The sequence below is a fragment of the Strigops habroptila genome, chromosome 4, assembly GCF_004027225.2.
Source record: "Strigops habroptila isolate Jane chromosome 4, bStrHab1.2.pri, whole genome shotgun sequence".
In the NCBI taxonomy this organism is placed as follows: domain Eukaryota; kingdom Metazoa; phylum Chordata; class Aves; order Psittaciformes; family Psittacidae; genus Strigops; species Strigops habroptila.
Window position 1 is genome coordinate 83,983,496 of NC_046358.1, and position 12,458 is coordinate 83,995,953.

General features: G+C 47.9%; 1 protein-coding gene across 2 annotated transcripts in view; it reads right to left on the reverse strand.

Moving 5' to 3' along the window:
- Positions 1-12,458, reverse strand: part of CACNA1H (calcium voltage-gated channel subunit alpha1 H) — a 231,630-nt gene that overhangs the window by 117,036 nt on the left and 102,136 nt on the right. For both annotated transcript variants that reach the window (XM_030483014.1, XM_030483013.1), the window contains exon 3: positions 1,310-1,421. In XM_030483014.1, coding sequence (XP_030338874.1) covers positions 1,310-1,421 — 112 coding nt within the window. The remainder of the gene's footprint in view (positions 1-1,309; positions 1,422-12,458) is intronic.

Genomic DNA, 12,458 nt, shown 5'->3' on the forward strand with positions numbered 1-12,458 from the left:
CTGGACATTTTGGGGCATCCTCCAACAAAGCCCCACGTGGGTGTGAATACACACAGGAAAACAGCAGGTACATGGAGTGTCACCTTTCAGGAGAGATGAGACACTTTGTGATGGGCTCTCTGGAGACAGTTTAGCCCACAGCTACCAGCAGTGTGACATTTTCTGGTGAAGGAGATGGACCAGCCACTTCTGAGTGCTGCTTCACACCAAGCTTGACCCTCTGAGATGATCCCAATGCTGTCTGCCTCCAAAATTGATCTCATTGCGTGAGAAACCTCTAATGGCTCCTCAATTCACGTGGTTTACTTGGCTCTGCATTTAGCAGATCCTCTTTAAAGGCTGAAAGAGGCTTTGATGATAAACTCTGCTATTCCTGGCATTTTGCAGGCAGTTCTGGACCAATCTTTGAAAGAGGCAGCAGAGTTGGAAGGATCCCACTGGCCTTCCTGAAACACTCAAAGGGAAGTCAAGCAGCAGACCTACGCTACCACATGCCGGTAGTCCCTGCTTAGGTTGACGTAATGCGTTAGGAACAAGGAAAGTTGGTTCCAAGCCCCAGAACAGGGTTGCTGCAGGAAACCCAGCGCCAAGGTGCAGCCCACACACCAGATGCTGCTGGGATGTGCTTCCAAAATGAATCCTGCAGGCATATGTCAGCGAGGGGATTGCCAGGATGCAGCGAGGGATGAAGTGACAAGCGTGATGCCCCACTGAGCTTGGGATGGCCAACAACGGTCTGTGAGCTTTCTATGGGTATGTACTTCCCAAAGGTTGGTTAGGTAGTTATCCTAGCAATGCTGCTACGTGGTGGGCTCTGCTTTGGAGGAGAGCAGGCATGGGCTCATCCCATGCATTTTTGTTCATGAAGAAGGGAATGAGATGGCAAAGTCACCAGAGCTGTATTTGCACAGGCCAGACTGCAGCAATCAAAACCATGCCAGCACCAAGCCTGCTGGGGTGGAACTGACTGTGAGCAAGAGGTTCCATGTGGCATTGGCCATCCTGTAACTAAAAAGCATTCAACACCTCCAGTTGGAGCTGGATGCTCAGTTTTGAGCATCCCAACCCTTACTAAATGCATAGAGAAAGGATCTTGCTGGGGTAAGTCCAAATCAGCCTTTGGGTCTCACCTTGGGCCATGGCAGCAGGTGTCTTTGAAAGACAAGTTTTACATGGCAAAGTGTGGCTTACCAGAAAAACCATCCCGATGGGAACAGCTTTGGGAAGAAGGGACAAGATGGACTTCCAGGATGGCCACCTCCCTGCACACCACACATCCCAGGCAAGCGGGGCAGCATGGGATCCTTACCTCCAGGATGGTGCACCGCTCTGACTGGCACTCCACATCCTCGCAGGGCTGGAACATGCCCAGGGTGACGCAGTTCAGGAGGATGACCAGCATGCTGATGTGCTCAAACCAGGTGACAGGAGAGAGTTAAGGAGAGCACACACTTCAGTGGAGAAACTGAGGCACTCTGCTATTTACACATCAAAAAGCCTTCACTCCTTGCACAAACAAAGAAGAAACACCAACAAACGTCCCAGATTTGCTAAGGTTTGAAGGTTTTGGCAACTGAGGAAAGGGCCTTGGAAAGGAAACTCCTGTTGAGATGGAGGGACAAAGGATGCCTTTCATTTCCTCCACAGCAGCAAAGCCAGAGAAGCACATCAAGGTGCATGGCTTTCCATCTTAAGTCCTCCTCACTCCATCCTCTTCCACTCTTCATGCATGCCAAGGGCAGCTGAGAGCACAGCCACCTCTGTCCTCCTCCCATAGAGCCTTCATCTCCAGATCTCAAAGCATTTTAGCAGCAAATCACTCCCCAAGTGTCCTCTAGCATGAGCTCTTTCACTACAGAGCAAAGAAAGATTAATACAGGCACCATTACCACCAGAAACCAGCTTGTGCCCAGTTCCTTGCTCCAAACAGCGAGGTTGCTCTCCTTGTTTCCATCTCAAGTCATGGGAATGGGTGCTGAATGCAGGTTGTCGCATTCCTACCTGTTTTCTAAGTCTCAAGGAGTTATAGAGTCTGTTTTGAGCTCTACATCACAACTGAGGATGAAGGCAAAGCAAAGCCAAGCTGGTGGCACAAGTGGGTAGGGCCAATGTTGGGATACAGGATGTAAACCAGGACCCAGGGTGCACAGCACAGGCTTTGAAAGGGAAAGAAAGGGCTCAAAGTCTCCAGTCACCAAAATAAGACTACATTCTCTAACAGGACCCACCAGTGCTCAACTGCACAAACATTAATAGTTTCACAGTAATAAGTAGTGGTTTGCATCAGTGCGAAACAGGCCCAGAGCTTATGATTACTGCTGCTGGTCTGACTATTAAAAACAATAAAGATGTGGGGGAACTAAACAGGAGTTTTGCAAATGAAGCATGAATGAGAGAATTGTTCTTAAGAAAAGAATTCAAAACATCTGTGGGTGAATAAACCTTTTTGCTTTCAAACATACAAGGGTATGTGAGCAAGGCATCATGGAGGAAGAAGCACATAGACATTGTCTTATTTCTGATAACAACAACTCTCCTGCTTTAGAAACCTGAACAAAAAAAAACCCCCAACCGTATTTATCCCTGCTGCCTTTACAAGTGTTCTATCTGGCATTTTATCAGTTCAGCATAAGATTTATCACAGCATAAGATTAGGCAAGAGCAGAGCTGCAGACTCTCAGAACTTTTGCACGCACGCATTCTCATTTAGCTGAATTGAAAGGAAAAAGAGAAATCAGTGGGGTCAGGTCCTGCAGCTTCTCTAAAACCTGAACCCAACCCTCTAGTTTTAGATAGGGTTTTACTTTGAACATTCAGAGACAGGAACACGTTGGAGCCCATACTGGAGACCAAACAGGTCAGACTTGGAAATGGAAATGCATGAAATCACATACACAGATAAAACCCCACGTCACCCCATTAGTGATGGAGGAGCAGCTGGAGCAAGTGAAGCTCTTGGAGGCTAAGCATCACTGAAACACCAACATTGGTTTATTTTAATTTCTCCCTTCCTTCAATGACTCCTTCTGATTCTTGACATCTTTAGGAGCTGTTTGGATCACCTTCCCTTGTGCCTGATTAGCAGCAGAGTGGTAATCCTGCTCCAGACAGAAAACAGCCTGCACCAGGCCTGAAGCCCAACCCCGTGGCCGTATCCTACTTACAATGTTTGCATTGCTTGCTGGGATTCATGTGGAACTCCCTGCAAACAGGGCTCCCGCGCTATTCCCAGAGTGCCTGTAGTCTCATTCATTCCACTTATTATACTTGCAGATATTTTTTAAGTAAAAAAAATCAAAGCATGTGGATTTTGAACTTTAAAACTACATAATTATGTTGATGCATTAGGTCTCCTGCTTCCCCCAGAGGAGGGGAGCGTGCTGCCTTAGAGCTGGCTGCTCCAGCCTTGCTCCTCCATCCTGACCTGGGACACTGATCCTGGGCTCGTGCTGGCTCCATCCCCTGCTGCTCCAGCAATGGAGAAATGTACAACGTAGGCTTTTCCCCACCACAAAATGATGAGGCATTTCCCAGGGATGCTCCCATCCTCCCTCAGCCCCGAAACCCTTCCCAAGGATATGTGGCTGGAAGGGTCTGAGCTGAAAGGTCCTGACCCTGCTCAGTCACTCCAGCCCTCCCTTTGTGCCTGCAGCTCCCTCAAAGGCATTAAGCTCCTGCCCTATTTATTTTCACATCAGATTAATGACAGTGAAATCCCTAATTCAAAAGCGGGATTACCCCGAGTGCTCTGCCCTAACGGGACTAATCCTCCCTCCCTCTGGTGCACAGATATTCAAGGGAATTTCAATTCATTCCTCCATTCCCTCCTCCTGGCTCTGGAGGAGCTCCAAAAGCTGCGATTTAACCACTCTCCTGTTGCTTTTCCAGAGCACCCCCCCCCCCCCCCCCCCCCCCAGCTATGCAGTCTCCAGCAGCCACATGGAGATGCCCCAAAGCAAACCCCCTGGGCAGTGGGAGATGATGCTGATTTGCAGGCTGGGATTAGAGAGGGCACCTTTTCACAGCATCCTTCCCACTGGGCCAGTTCAAAATGCCCATCCAGAAAGAAAACCCCCATTCTAATGATGGAAAAACACCCAAAAATCAAAAAGTGAAAGAAAAGCCAGGTTGGATGGGGCTTGGAGCAACCTGGTCTAGTGGAAGGTGTCACTGCCTGTGGCAGGGGGTTGGAACTGGATGAGCTTTAAGGTCCCTTCCATCCCAACCATTCCAAGAGCAGCCCAACACTGGGTTGTGCCAGCACAAATGGCAAAGATATGGCTGGAGATGGAAGTCCCACAGCACAGAACAGCCTCATGGGTGTCCCTGCAGCATTGTGCACACCTTGCCTGGCTTTCCTGCACCCAGGAGGCCAAGGAAGGTGCGGGATGGTAACACCAAACTCAGCCATACGGGATCCTGCTCAGGATCCGTATCTGTGGCTGCGACCCACTAAAACCATGACTGTGCAAAACCCGATACTTTTGAGTTACCATGGAAACCGCTGCTCTTGAGGCCACCGAAGCGTCACCCGGTTTAAAAGCAGCCAAGTTCCCAACTAGATTTGAAAAGAAGAAGATGCAAAGGGGAGATCCAGGCTAACTGCTGGAGGCAGAGATAAAGGTTTGCTTAATATCTCTTCCTCTGCCACAAATTCCAGGGTCATATGTCAAGCGTATCTGGGATGAGCTCAAATTCCCTTTGAGCAGGAGCTGGGTAACAGCAGAGTCCTGACTGACTGAGGGATGCTCTGGCTGCACAGCACTGCACTGAGGGACCAACACAGTCTCTTACACTAAAATCTAGCCCTGGGTTTACAAGTGGCAACACAGAAACCAGATAGGCTCTGTCCCAAAATGTTGTTGTCCCACTTGCTGTTAGTGCACTGGCTGATGCTGATGCTCTCCTGATGCTCTCCAGCAGCATTTCATAGGGTTTTACTGAAATCACCTCCAGGTAAAGGTGATGAGCTTGAGGATGGAGAGCTCTAGGTGCTAAAAGATGCTTCGGCATGGGCAAGACTTTCTTTTCCCACTGGTCTCTGCCATGCCAATTTAGCTTGTAAGACCTTGGCTTGGTTTTAAAAGAGAGATGAGGATTCAAGGGTGTGTTGAAACAGCTTAAAAAAAGCTTGAGTGTTCCCAGCAGTAAAACCAAATGGCAGGAGCCCAGTGCAGAGACGTGATGTTGGGTGGCCATTCATCGGTCCACATCACCTAAACACTGCTATTAGTGCCAGAGGATGCGTTTGAGGAGTAGGCAACCCAAAATAAAGCTGTGTAGGAGCTGTGCATCTGTCCTGCCCAGATAAAGAGCTCCCGGCACCTCCCACCTCCATCCTCAGCCCCTGCCCTCTGCCACCAACAGCGGGGTTTGGCACAGCTCTTCTGTCACTGAGGCAGTAACACAGCAAGACTCTCATTTCCTAAGGACATTACTGATTAATTAAGCTCAAAACCACAGAAAACCAGCTAACAAACACAGGAAAAACCACACAATGTCTTTAAAAGTGCTGTCTGGTGGATACAGAACAGAACAGGACATCAGAGTCCCTTTGCATCTTAGGATGCAGAGCGGAGCGAGGCCACCTGCAGTGGTACAGCACTTCACAGCATCAACAATTCTTCTTAATGCAGTGGTTTTTTGAAGGCAAGTTTGCATTTGGCCTCTGATTTAACTTATTCTTTTCCTCTCTCCCTTTTTAAAGCAGTGCACTTGTGCTTTTTTGCATTGCTGACCTCAGGCCCCAAACCGAGGAGCAGAGGAACAGGGCAGACACTGGTGTCACCAGCACATCTCCAGCTAGTGGTCCACAGACCTGCCCATGGGTCCCAAGGATGTGTTCTCCCAAGAGGGAGAACACACCAGCATTCAAACCCTCACATTTAACTTCAGAAGAGACTTAACTGAGTTTGTGGCAACAAATCTAAGCAAAAGCAGAAATAAGCTGTGTCCTCACCCTGCTCACAGCACTCACATTGTACTTTGCATCTTAGTTCAGCTGGTTTAGGCACAGAACTAATTAATCTCCAAGACCAGCCCCAGCCAGGCCTGACAGCTCCATCTTCTCTGGAGATGGTTTGTACACCATGACATGGATGGTTGCAGGCAGAAGAAATGAGTGACTACTGAACCGAAAAACACCAAACCCAAATCCAGCATCCCTCAATTCCTTCCCACTGTAAACCTCCGACTCTTGGCCCAAAGAGAAAAGGAAAATTAACTGCAGTGATGCAACATGAACCTGTTTCTTAAATATAAAATTGAAAGAAAAAATAAACTGCTTGTTTATTGTTAGAAAGCCAGATTTTGGGTATCTCTTTTAGCATTGCATAGGTACAGAGTAGACTGCCATGCCTGCGACCTTGGTTTATGTCTCCATCGCTTTGCATCCATCATTCCCCTACTCGAAATAATGCACAGACAACTCCAGTGGTGTGGGTATAGGTCAGGCTCAGATGCACCATAACACAAGTGGTCTCCTTCACTAAGCCTCCCAGTTTTCAGGGAGATAATCTTGACCATCCATCATTCTAATTCTAAAAGTATTTCTGCAATAAACACAGCAAATAATGCTAGGACCATATTACCACCATGTCACGAAACTTGCTTTCATCCCATGCCTCATGATGAGGAACATGCTGCTTCAAATTCCCAGGTCCTTCAGATGGAACAGTCTTAGCTTCATTTTAAAGTTCCCTCCCCAACCCCAATCCTCATTGTTAAGTGGCTACGTTGGAGACAGAAGCCAAAAGCCTGTACCCCCAGCAACTAAAAAGCAGCAAGACAAGACCATGGTGCTTGCTATTTTCACATAATCTTATTATTTTTAAGCCAGTCAGGGGATTTTGGAGACTTAACCCATTATTTTAAATGCTTGGATTTGGCAGTATTGTGATTAATACTGTTGTATCTGTACGTACTGCACACGAAGCTGAGGAATAACACAAAGCAATAAAAGCCAAGTTATAGTTACAAGGAGAACATATGTTTACAGAAGCAGCAGCCAACTGAAGTTTCAGTTTTTATAGTCTAAGATGTGACTAATGCGCTAAATATACACACACACACATATATATACACACGCATCTGAGAGACTGGGATTTTCAGAGTGCTTTTGGTGAGCTGGGTATGCACTGCTCATGGGAGAGCAGCAGGATGGGGCGTGCAATTCCTCCTTTGTGAAATCACAGCCGCCTTTTGCCTTTAGAAATGAGGCTGGTTGGACACCTGAGGACCTGCTTGTAAACCAGCCAACCCAGCATCTGTCCCAAAGCAGCAGCAAGAGTGCAACAAGAGACTGAGGAGGCAGGAAAGGGGCTTGGTCCTCTGTCCGAGTGGTCCAGTACACCATGAGGGTGCCCATGTGCTTGGTCAGACCACAAAGCAGCCACTGCATGAGATGGCAATGGGGCTCCTGCAAAGCTGTGGAGCATCAAAGCACTTGCAGGACAAGGAAGTGGGGATGAGGGAGAGCAGGGTATGGGGTGAGCATGGCTGCTGCCTTATCCCATTGAGCACCATGGCACTGCCACTGCATCTGTGTGTCCATGTTCTCTGATGGGACATCCTGAAAGGTTTGGGTACAGGTGGAAAGCTGCTCCAGTGTAGAAGTATTGAATTCAAAGTACCTAGTGCCTGTTTTGCCAGTATTTAGGGGTGCTGCCCAGATACTGGCAAATTACAGTAATAACACTTCCCATCTCTCCATGCCACCCGTGACAAAAATAGCTTTGAAATTCTGCAATATCCCTCTCATCCTGGATGCTAAGTAACGAAAACAGTCCAAACTCAGTGATATTTGGTAAATAGGAATGGGGGGGGGAAGGGGGTAGGGGTGTGAAATACAAAAAGAAAGGAAAAGAAAGAACAGAACTGGAAGGAAAATGAGTCAGAATGAAATTCCCAAGAGGCAGCGCTGGCTGGTGCTGGCATCATTTTAAGGAACATTCTTCTTTTTAAGTTGATTGATTAAAGCTATTTTTAGGGCCCAAACTGCACTGGATCATTCGGGTTCGTTTGCTTATGAATTGTAAAACAAAATGAGGCAGCTGCACTTCACAAATATATATATATACACACACACCTCCCCAACAGCACCACAAACACGCAGAGCAGAAGCAATACTTCATCCTGAAAGACACCAAGTTGGCACATGTCTGTGGAGATGGGCCTGACTGCAGAGAATTCTTGTTTAAGAAAGGATTAGCCTGAGTTACTGGAATAAATGCATCCCATTGGTTTGCTTAGAATAACCATAACAGGACTCCAACCCAGTACAAGCCCCAAATGGACCTTGAGCAACAGGCTGTTCAGCTGCAGGATGTGCCTTTCTCTCCCCAGATGTGAATAATTCCCTTTGTTTTGCCCAGCCAGAGATCAAGGAGCTGCTTTTGGGGCAGAGCTCCTGGATCTGGCTTCACTAGGTGATTTTTGGATGAAGCAAGGCAGCTTGCAGCCCTGGACATCCCAGATGTGCCATTATGTGTTACGGTCAGGGCGTCCCAAACCTGTGTTCATCATCACACAACACAGAATTCCTGCAGCTCCTGAGACCTTTGCATGACCAAAGCTCTCTGCAAACCGGAGACTTGCTGCAAGGTGGCCATGTTCAGCTCCCATGTACCCTTTGAATGCCTCCTCTTTGGTTTTGGCACTCCGTGAAGCTGGAAGCAGTATTTGCACTGAAGGTATCTGCTTTGAAAGCACTAAGAAGTTGGCATTTGTCCTGTCAACAGGGAAAAGGTGCTTGTGTTCAACCACACCACCACTGCAAATGGCCAGTGGTCCTCAAATAACCCACCCTTACTGCCAAATCGGGGTAATAACTGTAATGCAGAGATCACAGCTTGTTCACAGATCATCCACCAGCAGTAAAAGGAGGCTAAATCCATCTTATTATGCACCTTAAATCATTCACCTTGCTCAAGCCACTCTTTTGGTGCCATAATGAATTTAAAAGCAGTTAACTCCAAGTCCTTGTCATGTGTCATTTGTCAGACAGCTTCATTTTCCCTGCCTGTTGTAACAGCTTTGTAAGGCTGTTACGAGACAGGCAGTGCAGTGAGTCGCAGCTATTGGGGATTAAACTTCAAACTAAAAGGATGATACAGGCATAAAAGCACCTTGAGGGGTGCACAAGAGCTGCCTCCTGATGTGGCTCAGTCAATGCAACACTAATCCCCCTCTGTTCTTGCAGCTTTCTGAGTGTAATACCAGGATCTGTAAACCCCAATTGCTACCACTACTCTTCCCTGCCATGTGCCTCCCCAGCACAAGCCTGTCCCAGCAGATCTTGCACCTCCCTCAGCAGGGAAATCAAGGCAACACAAACCATTGCTACCCCCAAACCCACAGGAAAACCTTCCCAACATCATCATGATGTCATGCACCACCCTGGAAAAACCACCTCCTCTGCCCATGTTACATTAGTGCCTGTTAATGCCCAGGGAGATGATAGCAAATGGATTTAGTGTGTCATTAACTGCTGGGAGATGTCCTAAGAGCAAACAAGGTTGTATTGATTCAAGTGACATAAATGGACTTTGGCACTGCTGAAGCTGCCCTCCGGATTCTCACTTGTGTTACATGATGGAAAATAGCATCTTGTGTGTTGAAGTTGTGCAGCTGGAGCCATGCTGGGTCCATGGGCTGGGCCATGCCAGGGTTAGGTTATGGTCAGCATGGATTTCTTGCCTGTGATGACTGCTCTGAAGCCCTTGAGCAGCAGATTCCAGTCCTCCAGGAAAGCCTCTGTTCCTGCTGTTTATATACTGATAAAGTCCCTCAATAATTCAAAGGTGTTATTCCTGATTGACGGTGCACAGAGATCTCGGGGTCCGTGCCAGTGATAAAATCCCTACCACTTAGAATCACTGACTGGTTTGGGTTGGAAAGGACCTTAAGATCATCCAGTTCCAACCCCCTGCCACGGGCAGGGACACCTTCCACTAGAGCAGGTTGCTCCAAGCCGCATCAAACCCAGCCTTGAACACTTGAACTTCGCCTGAAATAAACCCAAATGATCTCTAAACACGTCACTACCTGTTCAGCCACCAAATCCACCCAAATGAGAGCGCTTCATGCTCACTAAATTCCCAGACATCATTCACCCAGCAAGGAGACAAAGACAGAAACAGTGTTTTGCTTAGTTCCCTCTGCCTGGGTGGCTCACTTGATTAAAATACATATAAGCACCTATCTAAGCAGTGACATGTGAGGGTGAGCAATCAGAGCAGGTAATTGATGGAGAGAGACGGGTGTGTGGGTGAGACACTGAATACTTGGGAAACGGGTCCCAGGGGGGGACACAAAGCCATAGCTGCATCCTTGGGGGCAGCTCATGTCACAGCAACTTGGCATCCCGAAATAACGCTGCTGGGGGTGAACCCGGGGAAGTAGAACCCTAAATATCTCCTGTGCCAGCTCTGTTGGGTGGTGGATGATGTGGAAGGGGTGTGTGGGGAGAGAATGGGGGAGATGCAGCCACCTGCACCATTCCTGCCCTCACCGAGTTCATCTCACACATCCTATGAAGCGATGGGGCAGCGCTTCTGGGCTCTATTTTGCTTCTGGTTTTTGCTTTCTGGGTGTGGGTAAATGCAAACGTGCTTTACTCATGGAGAAAATGCCACACAGAGCAAATACCACTGGCCTCATGCAGCTGGTGCATTGGTAGGTCTGGACCAAGCACAGCTTCTCCCAGTTACACCAGTATCCTGGTGAATTAGATGGGCTGAGGAGGGGAAGCAGCCTTCCTTCACGCCCTTGGTGCTGAGGAGCAGGAGCTGTTGCCCACAGGGGACCGTGCAGGTGACAAACATCGCAGCAGCATCCCCTTCTGAGGAAGGTAAGTGCGAAGATGAGGCCACTCAATTTGAAGGGCTGCAATTCCCCTTCAAACACGTCACCTTTGCATCCCATTTGCCTTTTCCCTACATGTGCTCTTAGCAAAACACATGCCATTCCCAGCCTGCACTCAGCTAAATTGCTCCACCAGCTCGCTGCCTCTAAACCACAACCCTTGGGAAACCAAACTCGGCTGGAATCCTGAAAAGAAAGAGAAGGGGATGACTTTGTCTTCTCTGCCTCATCTATCTAGGCAGGGCAAAAGTGCTTTGCAAGAAAAAGCAAGCAAAAAAATTAACCTTTTCAGAAGCATCATGTGGTGGGTAAGAAAAATCTCCTTTTAAAGATGGGAAGTATCAGCAGAGAGAGAGGTTTGGAGGGATGGTTTGTGAGGGCCAGTGTGGCTGGTGTCCATGCTGAGTAGGAGAACCAGCCACCATTAAAAGTAATGATTATTCCAAATGGCAAAAGAAGCAGAAACTCAGGGCATGATTTATACAAGCACTGGGGCTCTCCCCCAGCAAGGTATGAAGTATTTAACAGCCAAGGAGGGATGTTGTATTTTAACAACATTACCCTGATTCCCACCCTTCCCTTCCTCACCCAGCTCTCATTCCACAGGTGATTTAACCAGTGTCACCCTCAAAACCTGCCCCGACACCAGCTGCCCAATGACCCAGCATTTTTGGTGCATGGCTGCATTCTCAGATAAAGTAGGATCTGGCCACTAGCTTCAGGATGAACTTCACAGGCTAAAGCCAAAACACTGTTTTGCATAGAAGGAGAAATAATAATAACAGTAGTAATAATAATAGTAATAACACTAATAGCAAAGTAAATGGTCTGTGGGGTAGGATGAGCGCAGGACAATTGTAGTCAGGAGGAACCCTGATCCAGCCCAGGGATGGAGCTGAGGGTTCAGCGCTGCAGCAGAGTCCTGCTACCCAGGACCCAGGGTGGAATGGGATGAGTCACAGAGCAAACACCATGAACGAACAGCAAATGGCTCCATCACATCAGAACAAACCTGGTCCTCCACTCACACACAGAGAAAATCAATCCTTTCAACATCAGGGCAGAAGGATGATTCGAAGGGAGGCAGAGAGCATGGCCAGGATTGCAGCTTCCTGGTACCCGAGCCCCATTGCTCAGCAAGACTAGCTCTCACAGCCCAGCAAACAGCTTTGCCAGAAATCGGGTCAATCAAACTTAAGACTGTTTTTTCTGTTTTAAACAGCACCAGCATCAATAACAGAAGCTGCCCTCCTCGCCTCACATAGTTAATGCTGTGTCATAAACTTGGCTGCCGTTATCGATATCAATATGACGTTGGTGTCCGTGTAAATGTCACTTGGTAGCTATAATGTCAATGCTGCTGTCCCCAGGGTCAATAAACAGCAATACCAAATGTCATCCAGCCAGAAAGCATTGAGTAATCGGGGAATGCTAATACAAAGGTAAAAATCAGGGATGCACATGGGCATGAAGTTTGTTTAAGGGAAGAAACTGATTTCCCTTTAATCAGAGCTCTGATAGATTCTGGATTCAGTCCCACTGTGGCTCTTGCTCTTTGCTGCTGCCGTGGGCAGGAGCTGCCTGGGCGCTCTCCC